We start from the raw sequence: 15,928 nt of genomic DNA, 5'->3' as shown, positions 1-15,928 counted from the left end.
TGACGAGTTAATGCTAACTGGTAAAATATCAAAATGGCAATATATTTTCAAGCTAATGTCTTTGTTGTTTTTAAAAGAATAATACTAGTAAAGAAACAAGTTTTCTTTCTCGTTTTCTATAGGCTACACTTTTTTTTTCAAACAAAAGTCAAATCCTGGAAATTAGTAGCCTATGAAGAAGTGATCTCAATCTAGATCAACAGTCACAGAAAAGATTAATTTAAATGTGAAGATATTTGTGAGGGAATAATTGGTGTCTTGTTATGTTAAAAACAACTTTATAAAAGCTATTAATAGCAGCCAAGCACAGCAGCCTTCACACTGTTGTTTTGTTTCACAAGTGGCAACAACTCTTCCTATATTTCTAATGAAATATTTGTTTAATTGCAAGTAATTTGATTAAATTCTGCACACACTGCATTCCCTATGCTGCATAGTGTGTAAAAGAAATAGCTTGAAATTCTTATTTGTTCATATTTTTCATTATTTCAACAAAAATATAGTTTTTTTTGTAATAAACATCTGTTGATTTTTGTATTTCTTGTGATCCTCAGATGACTGCATTATTATTGTTGTTAGGCATTCATTTGATCAGATTAACACCACATGTTCATGCAGTACAAAAGTCTGATGAAAGTGGGTGTTTTCACGCAGAGTCACATGAATATTTGCAGACTTTGTCACACATTGCAGCTATACTGTATGGCCATGCTTTAGCATGTAGCTTCGTCTCTCTTATAGGAATACTTCCCTTCTGGCTGCTGTTGTTTACTGGTTTCAGCACCTTGATTGATTAGTTACACTGTGATTTGTGTTGAGAAAATGTCTCTTGAAACAACTCAAAAGCAATCAATTTCTTCAATATCTTCTTTTCTAAAAGAAGAGAGACACATGATTTTGTTGCGCTTCAAGTTTTCACACTTGTCATTTTACATTAGATGTGTGTTTATCGCAAAATAAAGCGCATGATTTGCTAAATCTGGAATAGACAACATTGTATGTTTCTCTCAGGTGGAAAAGTTTCTGCAAATTATTGTTTAAAATATAGCTGTTATTTACTGTATGTGAATATTGACTTTAGGTAAAAGTGTTGGAGGTAACCATCTATCAACTTTATGATTTTGGTAATTAATTTCAGTAAAGAAATACATATTATTTGATGTGGATTTAAGCATTTTTGAACCAGCAACTTTTTCAAAATGTTAAGGCAGAGTAAATTCACTTTTTCGCTGTCTGTGGATTGTCACTTGTGTTAAAATCTGAGATGTGCACATAGGCAAAACATTGATCACATGTTTCAAACTGTTTTTAAATTGATAATGAAATATTTTATTATCTTGATACAAATTAGGCTACAGTTAAAAAAACCCCAATAAAAACACATTTCTGGCACAGTAAAGAACTGAGTTTGGACCCATTTTCTTAAAGATATAAACAGATAAATGCATTTAACCTCCAAAAATGTAATTTTCACAACATCTTTCACTGACTATAACTTAAGATAAGCCCAAAGTAAAATGATACAAAGGGTCAGGTGATATTTCTGTATCGTCAGGAACTCTCACTGATAAGTTAGATAATCAGTGTGCTGATGGAATAGCAAACAGTTGTTAATGTTTTTTGTTTGAAGTGTTTACTGCTCAGACGTGAACAACTCAAGAAGTGGGTGAATTTAAGCCTCCACCCCCCAGCAGTCATCCTGTGTTCAAACCATATAGACTACATGAACATGCTGTTGCCTGTTAACCTTCAGACATTGTCCTGTACATTAGGAGTAAAATACAAATACATGTTAAAGCTACAGGTAGCACCTGGTGTAGACCTTGGATGTGTTTGCTTCTCTATTATAAAACCTATACAGTACACCTATTTGATAAAGTTAATGGAAAACTGAGAAAAAGATGAAAGTAGTATATTTAATATAGAATCAGAATGCACTGCGTTCGCTTGCAACAATGATTTGACTCATCTTTTTTTTTTTTTTGTTGTGAAGTAGGTGTGGATTGCTTCCTCAAAGCAAATAGTTAGCATTACTCATGATATGGTCCTTTCTCTGACCCAGAAAATAATGTACTTGTGTCTGTCTTTCTGAATATTTGAGTCCCAAGTTCTATAGGTGAGATGTCGCTACATGGAATCCTAATAATATGAAACTATCTACCCATTCTGTCCCCTACTGGTCAACCTGTTGGTGGATGGCCCCCGCCACGGCACCTGTGTCATTGTGCAATTTCGGTGAAGAAAAAGAAATTCATGTATCACAACACAACCTCACATTTAACCATAAAATCAAGAGAATTATCTGCATTTTCTTCAGTCTGCACCTGTTCTCTACAATGTAAAACTATGAATGTAGACTTTGAATTACTGCACAATAACTAAATTTTTTCAGTTTACTTATTACCCAAAGATATACAAGAAAAATGTGTATGAAGGAAATCAGTGATTGATGTTCACTTAAGGGAAAAATCTATGGTGAAAATTAGCACAAATGGATACAATAAACATCAGACTATGGCTTTGACTGTTGAATCTTTATTGAGCAAGACCTCACACTTTGACCCATGTATCCTTCCAGCTAGTGGTTACCTTGGAACCTTAAGAATTATCTTTGAGTCGGTGTGAATGAACGCATAACTCTGAGGGGCCCTATGATATGTCAGCAGTGATTATTAACCCCATTTGAATGAAGTGCTTTATTATTGGGGCTAAGGTCTACAGATAAAGAGCCCTCCATTCCTTCAGGTTTTCTTTTGAGATTAGCCACTCAGTAGCAAGATCTTGTTTGCCCCAACTGTGTCAAATATCTAACCCTAAACAAAAACTGATCATGTTGTGTTGATTCAATCTGCAAGGTTTTGTTTAATGCAGGAAAATGTGACTGGTAACCGTGTCATATGTAGAACAAACTTTACCATTTCAGCCATCTTTTCATAATAAAAAGCATAAATTTGTTATAAGTACATCACAGTCATGTGAAAGTGAAGAAGTTACTGTATTTTAACATGCACCATCTTAATGAATTCTGAGCAAAACACAAGCCCTTTTGTTGTTACTGTGAATATGTACAGAGAAATGCCTCTGAACAAACCATGAAGTTAAAGAATCCTATGAATAATAGTCTGTTTTCTCACATGTGAACTTTGTATCTTATGTAATGAAAGCCACCCAATAAAAGTCCTTTGCATGTTTTCATTGGTGTAGCTTGAATGAGAGAAAACTTTTGGAGAATCTATTGTGGTTTCAAAGAGTGGCTCCAGATGAACTACTTTAAATTTGTGCGAACATAAACTTATCATGCACAACGTCCTGGCGCTGGTCTTGTTCTGTGAAACTCTCCCAGCTTGTTTTCCCACCTCACCCACTCAACTTAAAGTATTAACTCCCACCTCTAAGACTAAAGCTCAACTTCAATTTCATGCACATTAAGTCAGAAAAACACATTACAAACTTTGGAGTTTTCATATATTTGTATTTCCATACAAAGAAACAATAAAAAAAATGTAATACATGATAATAAAACTCTGGAGAAACTCAAATGATGACTAAAAAAAAAACCAACAGTGACTCTGAATGTGAGCAGAGAACCAACCTCTGATTGCTGGTAACGCTTCTTGTTACAGCCCGATTTACCTGCTACTTACCAGCAAACTCAGTTAGGGCTAATTAACATTGAGATTAATCTGTTATCATTTGAGTGTATTCTTATATATATTTACTTAATACAGGTTGTAAAATTAAGCGTCACCATTATTTACTAAAAGCCAGTTTTATTTCCCCATCATTACAAGGACCGCGTTAACAGTGATCAGTGCAATAAATCTCATTTACCAACACTTGACAGAAAAAAAGGTATCATTGCTGCAGACAACTAAGAGGTAAGGAAGGATGCAAGTCTATAATGAAGCAACAGTAACCAACAGTTGCTGAGTTCTTTGCTCACACTCAACACAGATGCATCATAACGTCTAAAATTAAAACATCTATTGCATGTAAACAAGAACTATCTCAAACTTAAGAGTTCTGTTGATATAGACATGCTAATTCAAAATGTTCCCCTCAGAAACACCTTGATGAATCACACACCATCAATTATTGGAGGGAAGCTGAACGTTGAAAGAAGGAACTTAGTATCGCCCTGCAAAAAGAAAATATGAAATTTATTAGTCCTGTTATAAGTACATTACTAATAAAGTCAATGTGCTTTCACCAGTGATCAAGGTACATAAATCTGTTCAAATATGCCTACTAACAGCAGTCTCATTTCATATCTGAAGATGATACAATAGATGCAGTTAGGCAAGCTTTCTATTGTATGCGTTTCTCTTCACACTTACGTGGGCTGTAGGAGCGAGACCGTGAGCGAGACCTGTATCGACTGTAGTAGGGTGATGGAGAGCGCCTGCGACTGCAAAGAGACAAAGAAAATTGAATACATTTTCTCCCACGTACCAGTATAACGTTGACTTTGTACTCACAAATTATTACTCACCTATACCTATAGTCATACTCGTCGTATCTGTCATAGCGGTCATAGCCACGGTCATAGTATGAGTCTCTCCCCCTCCTGCTGCTACCACCGCCGCCGCCACCACCGCCGCCACCACCACCACTGCCACCATTACTGTTGAAATAAGAAAAACAAGGCGTCTTATCTCTTGAAAAACACAGCACTATGTCAAAAGTGATAGAAAATGTTACAAATCACAAATGTGTTTCAAGAAAGGATGCACAATTAGATACAAAAATGATTTGAGTGAGCTCTGACATCAGAATGTTACTCCATCCCTGTTTTTTAACTCTTGATGGCTCAAATGTACATGTGTGCTTCTTAGGGACTTCAACCATGTGATGACTATTCAATGCCACACAATAGGTTAAGGAAACTGATGTGCAAGACGTGGCATTAGTGTTGCTCTTACTGAGTTGGTCGGCCCATGTAGATTCCTGGTGTGGGGGTATGGGGACGCTTGGTAATGGAATAATCCACTCTAATGCGCCTCCCGTCCAGCTCCATGCCATTGGCTCGCTCCATTGCCTAGGGAACACAAGAGGAAGGAGAAGACAAAGATGTTATCAGACTAATGTAAGCTTTTTGGTAAAAGATATTTAATTCACAAAGGCCCACCTACATTACACACTGTAACCCCTTGCTATGGGATGCATGACTGCAAGGTGAGGCAATTTGTGGCAAGGCAGACACCTAGTGGCATAGTCATGTAATCACAACTAAATTAAAAAAAATGTGGCCTTTACCTGCATGTACTACTATGGCAATGAAGTGCCAAACAATATTTAGTTGCTAATAACAATATACGGATGTATAATTATAGTTTTAGAAGTATTTTGAAGTGAACTAATCAAAAAAGTGTCCAAGGGCAAAAATCAATGTGATGACTAGATTTAACACTTTATATTACTTTATGAGAAATACTATTTAATCCTGGTTCTCAAGATCTACAGCCATGCCACTTTTCATAGCCACCTAATCATGGAATATTCTACACTTTAAACACCAGATTAATGCAATTAACTACATCAAAAGACAGAAAACAAATGAGTTTCTCAGACGAGAACGGAAGATCATTGGCTATCCGACCAATGAATAAAACCACAGACATTTCCCATACCTCTTTGGAATCCTCAATTCTCTCGAAGTAAACAAAGGCAAAGCCACGGGAGCGACCTGTGCGCTGGTCGTACACCACATTGACCCCTGCCAGAGGACCATAGCGCGAAAACACCTCCCTCAGGTCACGCTCTGTGGTGTACAGGCTCAAGCCAAACACCCCCAAACATGTGCTCGGGTCAGGGTTCGCCTGGAAGGGTCAACAATAAGGTTCAGAGTTGATTGTGTGGTTTACCGCATCTACCCATCTAATGCTTTGCATACAAAATTCATTTACTGGATTTAGTATGCAAAACATGCTTCTTCATGCACATGGCAGCATTTTAAATGTTTAATGCACTGGGCACATAGCCTGTAGAAGTATCTTTCCAAAACTTGCACCAAGAAAATATCTTGGATTCATTCACTTAGAACTTATTTATATATTGGCTGCTTCAGATGAGTTTTTCACTGTTTAGAGAGGAGATACTACTCCAACTACACTGGATACTTCCTCTTACATGATGACATCTGGCTTACAACTAAAGCAGTTATGGAGTTACTACTAAAAGGTAAGAATTTGTGTACATTTTCACAATGGGGTACCAAAACTTTTCCCACCAAGCATCTCCAGTTGTACCAGTCCAACAGTAAATGCTCAGTGGGTAAACTATGACAGCTTTAATAACCCCTTAAACAGCTTAAAAAATCCCAGGGACAATTATACAATGTACAGAACCCAATTCATTTGCCTCCTCTTGCTTTAAAAATCTCACTTAATTCCTGCTGTGCATTATCATACGGACCTCTTAAAGCAGCAGTGCACTATAAACATTATTGACATTACACAAACTGTGGTCTAACATGGTGCTGCAAGAAAAGCATAGATGTATTTATTACTACCTGCCCTGATTAAATACTAAACAAGTGTGAAATTAGTATTATAGTAATAATAGTTTTTCAAACATGTTTGATCTTGAAAGGCTTCCTTGCAAAAATATCAGTGTCACGTTGTTACAGGAAAGTTTTAGAATGCATTAACTTAAAGAAGTATACATATTTAGTATATTATGTTATCCATTCATATTTTGCTAGTTGTTATCATAATGAAACAGATACAACCACTATAAACTAAAATACATGAAAATGGCATACACACATCTGAAATCATCCACATATTATACTGATGCAATAAAATTAACATACAGTAATATAAATACTGTTAAGATGTTTTTATAAGAATTGATAAACTGGTCTATGCCCACTTTGAACCAGTGTTGCAAAATTTACTTTAATTCGGTAGGTGATCCAATGCACAGTGCAGAGATCAAAATCTGTGTAATATGAAGTTTTCGTTGCAAACCAGCACCATTGTCTGAATATACCAAGTTCTATTTGATTTCCACTAGGTTATATTTACCCCTTTATCCCTCATCCAGTACTAAACTGGGAGCAGCACATTTGACCCACAACACAAACATTGCTCTTGCCCAAAATATGTCAGAAAGGTCCACATACCCTAACATCAGCATCACCGCCATGACTGCATGCTTCTTTTGTGAAGTCATGGCTCTGTTGATATAATGAAAGGAGGGGAAGGCGAATAAAAAGGGGTTATTAAATGTCATTTCAAAGTGGTTTCCCACAGCATTAACAACAATTGTCTGAAAAATTGCACTTCTTAACAAATAAATGATAAATTTACTTGCCCTTGATTTTAAATTAAGTGTTACTTAAATCATATAATACTTGTAATCATGGTTTTAATAATCCAACTCAAATCCATATGCAAAACATTTTATACACATTGTTACAATACACATGTTTAATACATTTCATTCATTTTACTTGCTATAGCCACTGAGATTTCTCTAAATAAAAAGACAAAGTGCTGACATAATGAGATAGTAAAAAAGAAAACACAGTTTTGAGGAGATTAGCCTGATGATTGTGAAACCATTAATCATCTTTAAAAGTTTGTCTACATATGTGAAATTCACTTAAATATTTTTTTTGACTTAGACACGACTTCCTTCTCTTCCCAAAACATTTTGAGCATGACTAATTTTGTATTCAATCCGTTAAGTAACAGGTCATACAGTATATGCCAATGTCCTCACTATTTACAAGCAATAAGTATGTATGTGCAATAAGCCAACCTCCCCAAAACTCTGAATATGTTCAAAATGTCAGTACTAAACACCTTATAAATGTGTGTGCACATACACAAAGTGTCCTTTGGTTCTCCTTCTATAGCCTATTGTACTTTTCCCCCCATCTTCAGATCTCATCACACTCACCCTGCTGCCAGTGTGACGGCGCCGGTTGGACATAGGGGAAGTGCTCTGGCTTCTCCTGCGGCGGTATTCGGGGCTGTAGGAACGAGAGCGGGACTTCTTCCGGTGGGAATAGGACCGAGAGCGGGAACGGCTATAGCGGCGGTTTGAGTGCCGCCTAGAGCGAGACCTGAAAAGGATGCAATAGAGAGGCATCAAATGTAATAGTACACAACAGATAAGAAAGTTATGACAATCAGTGACAGAAAAGGAAAAGCGTCAAAGCACCCTGTTGCTAAGCTGTTTGTAATAGGATGTGATCACAAAGGCTATTATAAAATGGCAAAAACATACCTAGATTTTGACCGAGAGCGTGATCTGGACTCAGAGTGCTTGGAGGCCCGGGATGGGCTCGGGGAGCCGGACCTGCTCTCCGACTTGACCCGAGCTGGACTCCCACGATCCGATTTAGATGGGGAGCGTGACCCCTATTGCCACAGCAGGATGTTAACAATTTTTTCATGGACAAATACATTTATTTCTTTATACAGAAAAACAATCAGGCACAGAGTTGTGAGATGTGGTAGAGTATGTTGGACACATACAGTACACCTGTCTAAAATGCACAGCTTATGTACTGTGGAAGAAAGAGTTAGTAATTTTATAATTTCAAAAATAAGTCTTTGGTTTACAATATGGCCTATTATTAACCACATAAATCTAAAGTACATGACAGGTCTACTTCCATGTCCACCTGGGCCATCAAGGGAAAAGAATAAAACATGCATTTTCATTTTACATAAAAGGGAGCATGGTAAAGAAAAGACATTTGTGACACAAACAGTATATTTACTTAACCTAGGGACACATTCATTCTTCCAGATTCTTTACACGCTACCCCCTTCTCTCAGGATTTCTATCCTTCTTCATTCTTCTTTTTTCAGTTTTCTCATTTTCTGATTCCAGGTCTGTTTTTCCTCTCTTCACCCAAACTGAAACCAGTTTCATTTTAGCCATTACACTGCAAGCGCTTCTATCTGACACCATTCTTCCGTCACATTTCCTCCCTTTCCACTTCTATGTTCTGCTCTGTACATGTTTTCATTAGCCTTCTTTTATCTTGAAAATTTTCTTCATCATTCTTGGATAAAACTCTTCAAATCCTTCACGATCAATAACCTTAATGAAAAAAGAACATTCAATAAAATTAAGATCATAGGTTTATAAAAAAGGAGAATAAATATAATAGGAAATAAAAGGAACACTGAATGCAGTACAATTACATTGTTGCTACATTAAGTTTTAATATTCCATAAATTTACGTTCTGTAAATGAGCAAAGTTACAACAATTAAAGATTACAAGTAAAGAGCTTAGATATATATGTTGTAGCAATGTTTCAATTTGCTAAATAAGAGCGTGAAAGCAGGGAAGGATGCTTAGGATTTAAGTTACTTGTAGTAGGCTATAATTAAATGCTAGGTCAGGATAAACAAATACTCAGGTTGCCAAAGTGCAGCAATAGCAGTGATATCCGCACAAAAGGACGATATACAAACCTCGTAGATAGCTCGTTACTACTTTCATAAGCGAATGAGACAGGTGCAATACATTCAACTCACAACGCAAAAGCAGGACAATTTGCAAATACTAAGGTCTAACCCCGGTGGTTTTTAAGCTAGCTACCGCTAAATGAGTCTGGTAGAAGCAGTCTTGCTAGCAGAGCGGGAACCGTTTATGTAAAAAAATAAAACAAAAAAAATAGTCTGGAGAACATTGTTGGCTTGAGGCAAAACCAGAACACTTCTCTGCCTCTCTAACATAGATAACGTTAGCCAACAAAGCATATAAAGCAAACGTTAAGCTATTGATTTAGCGTTGGATCAAATTTAGCTGTTACATTAGCTAGCGTTAGTGGTGAATTCGCATAACGTAACAGTATTCTCTATCGGCAGCCACACGGAAGGAACAGGAAGAAAGGGATATATTAGATATCATTCGGTGTAACTACTTACCCGTCCTTCGTAATTTCCATCCTCAGTGTCACTCATTGTTCAGTATAGCTAATACAACCGAGTATTTTTAAAGAAACAAACTGCACTGAGGTGTTAAACAGTGTTTTATTCTGGTCGGTTACTAGCTAGAAGATGGCGCGTGAGGTGGGTAGTATGTTTATGTACTGCAGAATCTGACGTCATGTCCCGTCTCGTGTCCCACGCCCCCTTAATGCAAATACTTTGACGTACATGAACGTCTCATAACCACCCTGAAAACTTTTTCAATGGTACCCCATGATTAGCGGTGAAAAGAGGACAGTTGAGATCTTTTCAGTAAAAGTAACAATACCAGCATAAAAATCACTCCATTAAAAGCAAAAGTCCTTCAAAAGTAAAACTAGTGGTATAGTTGTCATATATATGTTATTAAAATAATATTAATGAAACATTATTCTGCAAACAGCAATTAAATGTTGAAGATGGTTGAGATGGAGCTAATTTTAAACACTATATTCTGTTGGGTAGTTTAATCTCTAAGAATAGATCATATTTTATAAGATGACATTTTCCTATATGTAAAATCCTTATCTCTTACCTTGACAGCTGTCAAGTAAATGTAGTGAAGTAGAAGTATAAAAAAAGCATACAATGGTACCTCAACATTGTGCTTTGGTACAGTGCTTGAGTAGATGTACTTTGTTACTTTCCACCACTGTCCACGATAAGACATTGGCTAATAAGTTATAACATAAGTACCTAAGGGTTTTGCAGTGGGGTCAGTAAAAGTTAATGAACAGAAAACTCTTTATAAATTCACTTATACATACACACACCTCTCTCGTGGAGGAGGCCCTCTTTGAGAACCACTGTCTGCATAGAAGCAAATAAAACCAGATTTTATTGTCTTGTGAGGCACATGAAGTCACAACTAAGATGTCCTGAATGACACTAGGCATATTTTTCCATCACAGCTAATCTGTAGGAATTGAGTGGAGGATCTGATATAAAACTGATTTAAATGGGGGGAGAGTCATTTTTCCATGAGGTCAATTTTATTAGTAAATGTATCTCACAGCAGTTGACTGGCTCACTATCTTTTCTACTTTAGCATTATGAAGCAAAGTACATTTATGGCATCACTCAATGCAGATACAGTCAATGCACCATTTTATAATTCAGTCTAGAGGCCTTCACAGAGTTAAGTTTGTAATGTGTGAGCAACATTGTGAAACATTTTTTTACCCCCCAGATATTTTGGTATGACACCCACATTGACTTTGTCTCATATAATCCCCAAATAGTATTGATGAAAGCATTGTCAATCTTTCTTGCCGCACAGTCATCGTGTTAATGAGCATTATAATGAGCAAATTACAGATCTTCTTCCTCTGGACAGGACAGGGTGAGGTGTACACCCACCTCCATAAAATATCTTTAAAGTCAAAGTTGATTGAGCGCAGTATTTTTAGAATATCTATAGAGTCACAGTGCAACATGAACCCTGAACATGTGTAAGCAGTAGGTCAGTCATATTAACAGCACTACAGGGCTAAAGACTGACAACACAGTACATTCAATCTGTTGCACACCTAAATTAAAACATCTCTCAACACCAGGCAAGGGAACCATTGGATTTCAACTGAGAAAAAGCACACACACGCTCATATTTATGGTGGCAAATAGGCATCACCCCATCATATTCTGCATAAACCTCAAACTGGCTTGCAGCAACTGTAAATACACATTTATACTGCCTTCAGATGGAGTGCAAATAACATTCTTTGGATTATCTCTTACAGGTGAAGTACACAGTTTAATTATCCTTAAAACTATATATGTAAGCTAAAAGTAGAATCTTCTTCATACAGTATTTAGCAACTGCACCAGCTAAAACTGAAATGTAGCTATTCCTAACTATCATAAGTATACTGTTTAGTTCAGCATTATGATATGTTGAAGCAGTATGTAAAATAGTTTACAGTGTATATAGGGGAGCATTTTAAGCCATTTTTATGATAAAGCGTATGAGAATCAGGTTCAGTTCCAAGAGTGTTTACGCCTCTCTGCATTTGCTTTAACAGTCACAAGATTCCAACATGGCATTATTAAAAAAAATGCTAAAGTTCAAGCCAAATAAAATCAGCAATGCAAATATAAAAAAGCTGCGCTGGATAGTCTTGGTAAAAAATAAATAAATATCAGCATATGATAGGACAGAGCATAAAGAAGTCCTCTTTCTTCCCTCTGAATTGGCTGAAAATTTCTGAGAAGCATCCCAAATTTAAGTTTCTGGATGTCCATCTCTCTCTCTATTGCTTTTCACTTGCCTGATGCTGGAAAAGTGTGATGTGCTAAAATAAAAAATAAAAAAAAATAAAAAAATCAATACATCTATCAGGACTATGCTCCTTGATGTGGATGAGGCCTTTTAGGGATGTGTGGATGAAGGCGTGATGTCCCTTGGTGGCTGCCAGGTGTCTCCTGCTTTGAGGATTTCTGTAAGGCAGCAGGAGCAGAAGCAAGGATGCCCCCTGCTGTGTGGGAGGTGTTAGTGGAGGAGGCATTGACTACCAACTCGATTTTCCCTTCCAGTTTGACCAGCCGCGTCAGAATGTCGTCCAGTAAAACAGCTATAGTCCTCTTCAGATCAGCTGTGTGTGCATCAAGAGGGGAAAAGAGGGAAGGAAAAACAAACACAAATCAATGCTTAAGTATGCTTTATGAAACACACAATGTTCATACAGGAGTAAGCAAGTCATTTTATGTGCAGGAAAGAGAATAGTAACCCCATTGTAATGCACACCATTCCTGACTTCTTCTTAAATGCTTACCATAACCAGCCATGGAGGTTCCCTGCGGCCCACCTGGTGCATTCTGGTTCTCCTCTGTCAGGACCTTGACATATCGCCGGCTGAGCTCCAGGATCTGCTCCCGTAGCTCGGCGCTGCTCTGATGGCGAGGCTGCTGCACAGTGTAGCGCAGCAGCATAAGCCCCCATACCAGGCCGAATACCAGCAGCAGCACACTCAGCTTCTGGGACATGTTCCTCCGCAGGAGCGCACCCAGCATGGTACTGGGGGTGGCAAAGGGAGGAGAGCTGGAGAGGCCCGGTCTGAGGCTGAAAGTCTTTTCTTGGATGTGAATATACCAATAATTTGATAAACAGAGTGATAGTTTGTTGATTCCTGCAGGGAAATTCTATTTTCTGCTGTCTGAGAGAGGTCAGAGGTCAAAGTCCACTACAAAGCATTCCTAGAGCTGCTTGGGATTCAGTGCCTCGCTCAAGTTAACTCCAGCAGAAAATGCCCTTGCCCGATACCCATACAGATGAAGAAGTTTCTCTAACCATTAAAGCGTGCGAGAGAAGGTGAGAAAGTGTTGATCAACAGCAGAGGCGAGGAAGTGGAACCAGAAGGAAGCTGACGCCCACAGACACCAGCAGTCAGGGGTTTTTGAAAATGTTCTTTGGTTGTAAGATGTCTAACTCCAAATCACAGATGCAGACTGGGTGTTCAGGCAGGGGGTCCGCAGACATTGTTGACTATGTTGGAGAAGTATACAAAGATAGACAGAAAAGATCAAATTAACAAGAAGAAAGAAACACAGAGATACATGTCTTATTGTTGGCTTAATTTAGCAGACATTATTTTATAATGCTTACATTTTTATTGTGCAGTGCTGCAATGTCATGAATTGGGAAAATAAACTCATTCTACTGTATACTAAAAAACACTTCAAGGGTAATTTCTGTAGCCCTTCTATGTTAATTCATATTGGGCTCAGAGTCCTGTTGAGCATTGTGGTTTTTATTTATAATGACTAAGGATTTCTGTGTGGATAAATGCATGCAAGATTTTCCAACAGACACCACTGCATGTGCTCGATGAAGAACAAAATCCACCTCATCATTATTGGCAAGGAGCTGGTGGCTACATCAAAGTGGCTTCCTAGACTGTTTAGCTATTATTAAAGACAGGCCAGGGTCATGGTGCACAATAGCCCACTCATCAACAAATGTTTTACAGACCTCTCAGCCCAGAAACCTGATTACCCATTTAGATTTCATGGGACCCACTTTGCAGCTCCAGATAGGAGATACAGTAACAGACAGAGGCATAGAGGGCATTCATTCTCTAATCCCACCTCAGCATTGGTTATTTGACTGACAAATAGCCTGAGAGTGCATCTTGCACATGCAGGCGAAATTAGGTGATCGTTTCTCAGTTTTCACAACTTTGTCACCGAGTTAATTCTCTTGGGTGTGGGAGTGTCATTTCCTATTGAGGTCAGAGACAGGACAGTGACTGAGGGAATAAATTATGAAAAGAACGGTAACAGAATCCGATTAGCGATGCTTCCCAGTCTCTATCCATACACACACACACACACACACACACACACAAACATGTCCTTCTTATGACCTGGGAGTTACTGTGTATCAGCAGGCAAGAACTAGAGAGGAAAGAGAAAGCAAGGTGTAAAGACACGAAAGTAACAGCTGAAACCAGTTAGGAAGCAAACCACATAACCATGCAACTGCATCGCCACATGTAACAAGAAAGCTCTACCACCCACTTCAGGCGTTCCAACTTTTAGCTTGTAGTCTCAATAAGCAGATGAAAAATGTTTTTAGCATCACATTCTGAACATGAAATGTGTAAAATCCTTGAAGCTAATGTCAAATTATGTTTTACAATAAGATTACATAAGTCACATTCACTTCAAGTCACTGTAAATTTACAAAAACCAATCATAACAAAACTCACAATGCATGATACACAGGGACAAGATAATATTTCAAGATGGAGTCAAAACTTTATGTGGAAAGTTAACAGAAAAGATATTCCAGCCCCAGGTCAGAAACTAATAAACCTTCAGGATGATTTTCTGTGCAATCCACATATCAGTTAACAGATCATATCCATCTTACTTAATCATAGGGTTGACACTTAATGACAACCAGAAGAGGTTTGGTATTCAGACAATGTCATGTCAGGCTATTCACCAGGACTGATCATTGTTCTATGGAAAGGCACACCATTTAGGCCATGGCTTCAGACAATGAATGTTCCACTTGTTTAGAGGACAATTTAAATATTGTGTACCAAACGGGATGATTGACAGTGATAAGGCACACAGTATCAGTCAAAATACCTAATCTAGAGGTTAAATATTGACCACAACAGCTGTCACTTGTGATTCAACGGCAGAAATAGACTTAATGTGCAGACCTGTAGAGCATAAACTACAAACTGAAATGTCAATAATGTTGGGGTGGAGGAGATAAAAGATAGGCGAAGGGTATCGTTATTGTGCCTGTTGTGAAACTGTCACTTTGAGACTCCACCAGCCTAAACACAGAGTCTTAGTAACAAACCACATATTGACAACTTAACAAACATGCTGACTTGCTGAACTTGTTATAATTACACAATGTCAAGTTACACAAATACATGGAAAGTAAACTAACCAACACTCAGTCGACAAAGGATGACAAATGAAAGATGCATTAATTTCGGATTCTTAACTAACTGTTAGCAGTCGCTCAAGCTCAGTTGAAGCTGTTTTCTACTCCATCCAAGATCTCATGTTAGCTCGACATGTTAGTTCGGCAACTTGACTATCAACAAAAAGGCAAAATATTATCCGCAAATGTCATCAAAAACAGATCATTTACCCCAGTGTGTTGTCTGAGAAACTACCTTGAGGGAAGCGGGAATTAACAGGCTGCAGAGAAGCAGGGACGACGCGATGAGATCTCTAGCTGCTAACTTACCTCTGGCTGACACTGAAAGATGCTTGTTGTTTAGCAACATTAGGCTGTCGTTGCTGTCGCTGGGGAAAATATCTCGAGCAGCCCGCTGTCTACGTTGAAAAAGTTAGCTATAAGAGCTTCATGTTGAGGTGTCTGTTCACTCTGGTAGTCATTTCAGCGTCTTCTCGAAAACGATGGTCCGTACAAGCAAAAGTCAGTAGCTAGAATTCCAAGCATGCAATTGTGCTTACTGTCATGGTTCCCCTGAACGTCTACTGTGTGCGTCATTACTA

At 37.9% G+C, this 15,928-nt stretch overlaps 2 protein-coding genes across 7 annotated transcripts; both read right to left on the bottom strand.

Moving 5' to 3' along the window:
- Positions 1–3,451: 3,451 nt before the first annotated feature.
- Positions 3,452–10,322, bottom strand: tra2a (transformer 2 alpha homolog). Of its 2 annotated transcripts, XM_044170852.1 has the most exons (10): positions 9,899–10,322; positions 8,743–9,063; positions 8,239–8,372; positions 7,909–8,074; positions 7,127–7,180; positions 5,631–5,819; positions 4,923–5,038; positions 4,493–4,624; positions 4,338–4,408; positions 3,452–4,138 (listed from the first exon to the last, which is right to left on the bottom strand). In XM_044170852.1, the coding sequence occupies exons 4-10, from the start codon at positions 7,939–7,941 to the stop codon at positions 4,128–4,130; spliced, it is 606 nt and encodes a 201-aa protein (XP_044026787.1). In that variant the 5' UTR covers positions 7,942–8,074; positions 8,239–8,372; positions 8,743–9,063; positions 9,899–10,322; the 3' UTR covers positions 3,452–4,127. The 2 variants fall into 2 exon arrangements, with proteins under 2 accessions (XP_044026787.1, XP_044026786.1); XM_044170851.1 differs by lacking the exon at positions 8,743–9,063.
- Positions 10,323–10,910: 588 nt separating this feature from the next.
- ccdc126 (coiled-coil domain containing 126) lies at positions 10,911–15,910 on the bottom strand. 5 transcript variants are annotated; one of them, XM_044170855.1, is made up of 3 exons: positions 15,657–15,910; positions 12,712–13,011; positions 10,911–12,531 (listed from the first exon to the last, which is right to left on the bottom strand). In XM_044170855.1, the coding sequence occupies exons 1-3, from the start codon at positions 15,694–15,696 to the stop codon at positions 12,281–12,283; spliced, it is 591 nt and encodes a 196-aa protein (XP_044026790.1). In that variant the 5' UTR covers positions 15,697–15,910; the 3' UTR covers positions 10,911–12,280. The 5 variants fall into 5 exon arrangements, with proteins under 5 accessions (XP_044026790.1, XP_044026794.1, XP_044026791.1 ...); XM_044170859.1 differs by having other exon boundaries at positions 12,712–12,953; positions 15,657–15,891; XM_044170856.1 differs by having other exon boundaries at positions 12,712–13,421; positions 15,657–15,888.
- Positions 15,911–15,928: the final 18 nt, after the last annotated feature.

The sequence above is a fragment of the Siniperca chuatsi genome, linkage group LG17 (assembly GCF_020085105.1).
Source record: "Siniperca chuatsi isolate FFG_IHB_CAS linkage group LG17, ASM2008510v1, whole genome shotgun sequence".
Taxonomy (NCBI): domain Eukaryota; kingdom Metazoa; phylum Chordata; class Actinopteri; order Centrarchiformes; family Sinipercidae; genus Siniperca; species Siniperca chuatsi.
The sequence above is the reverse complement of the archived record's forward strand: the minus strand, read 5'-3'. Positions and strand labels throughout refer to the sequence as shown.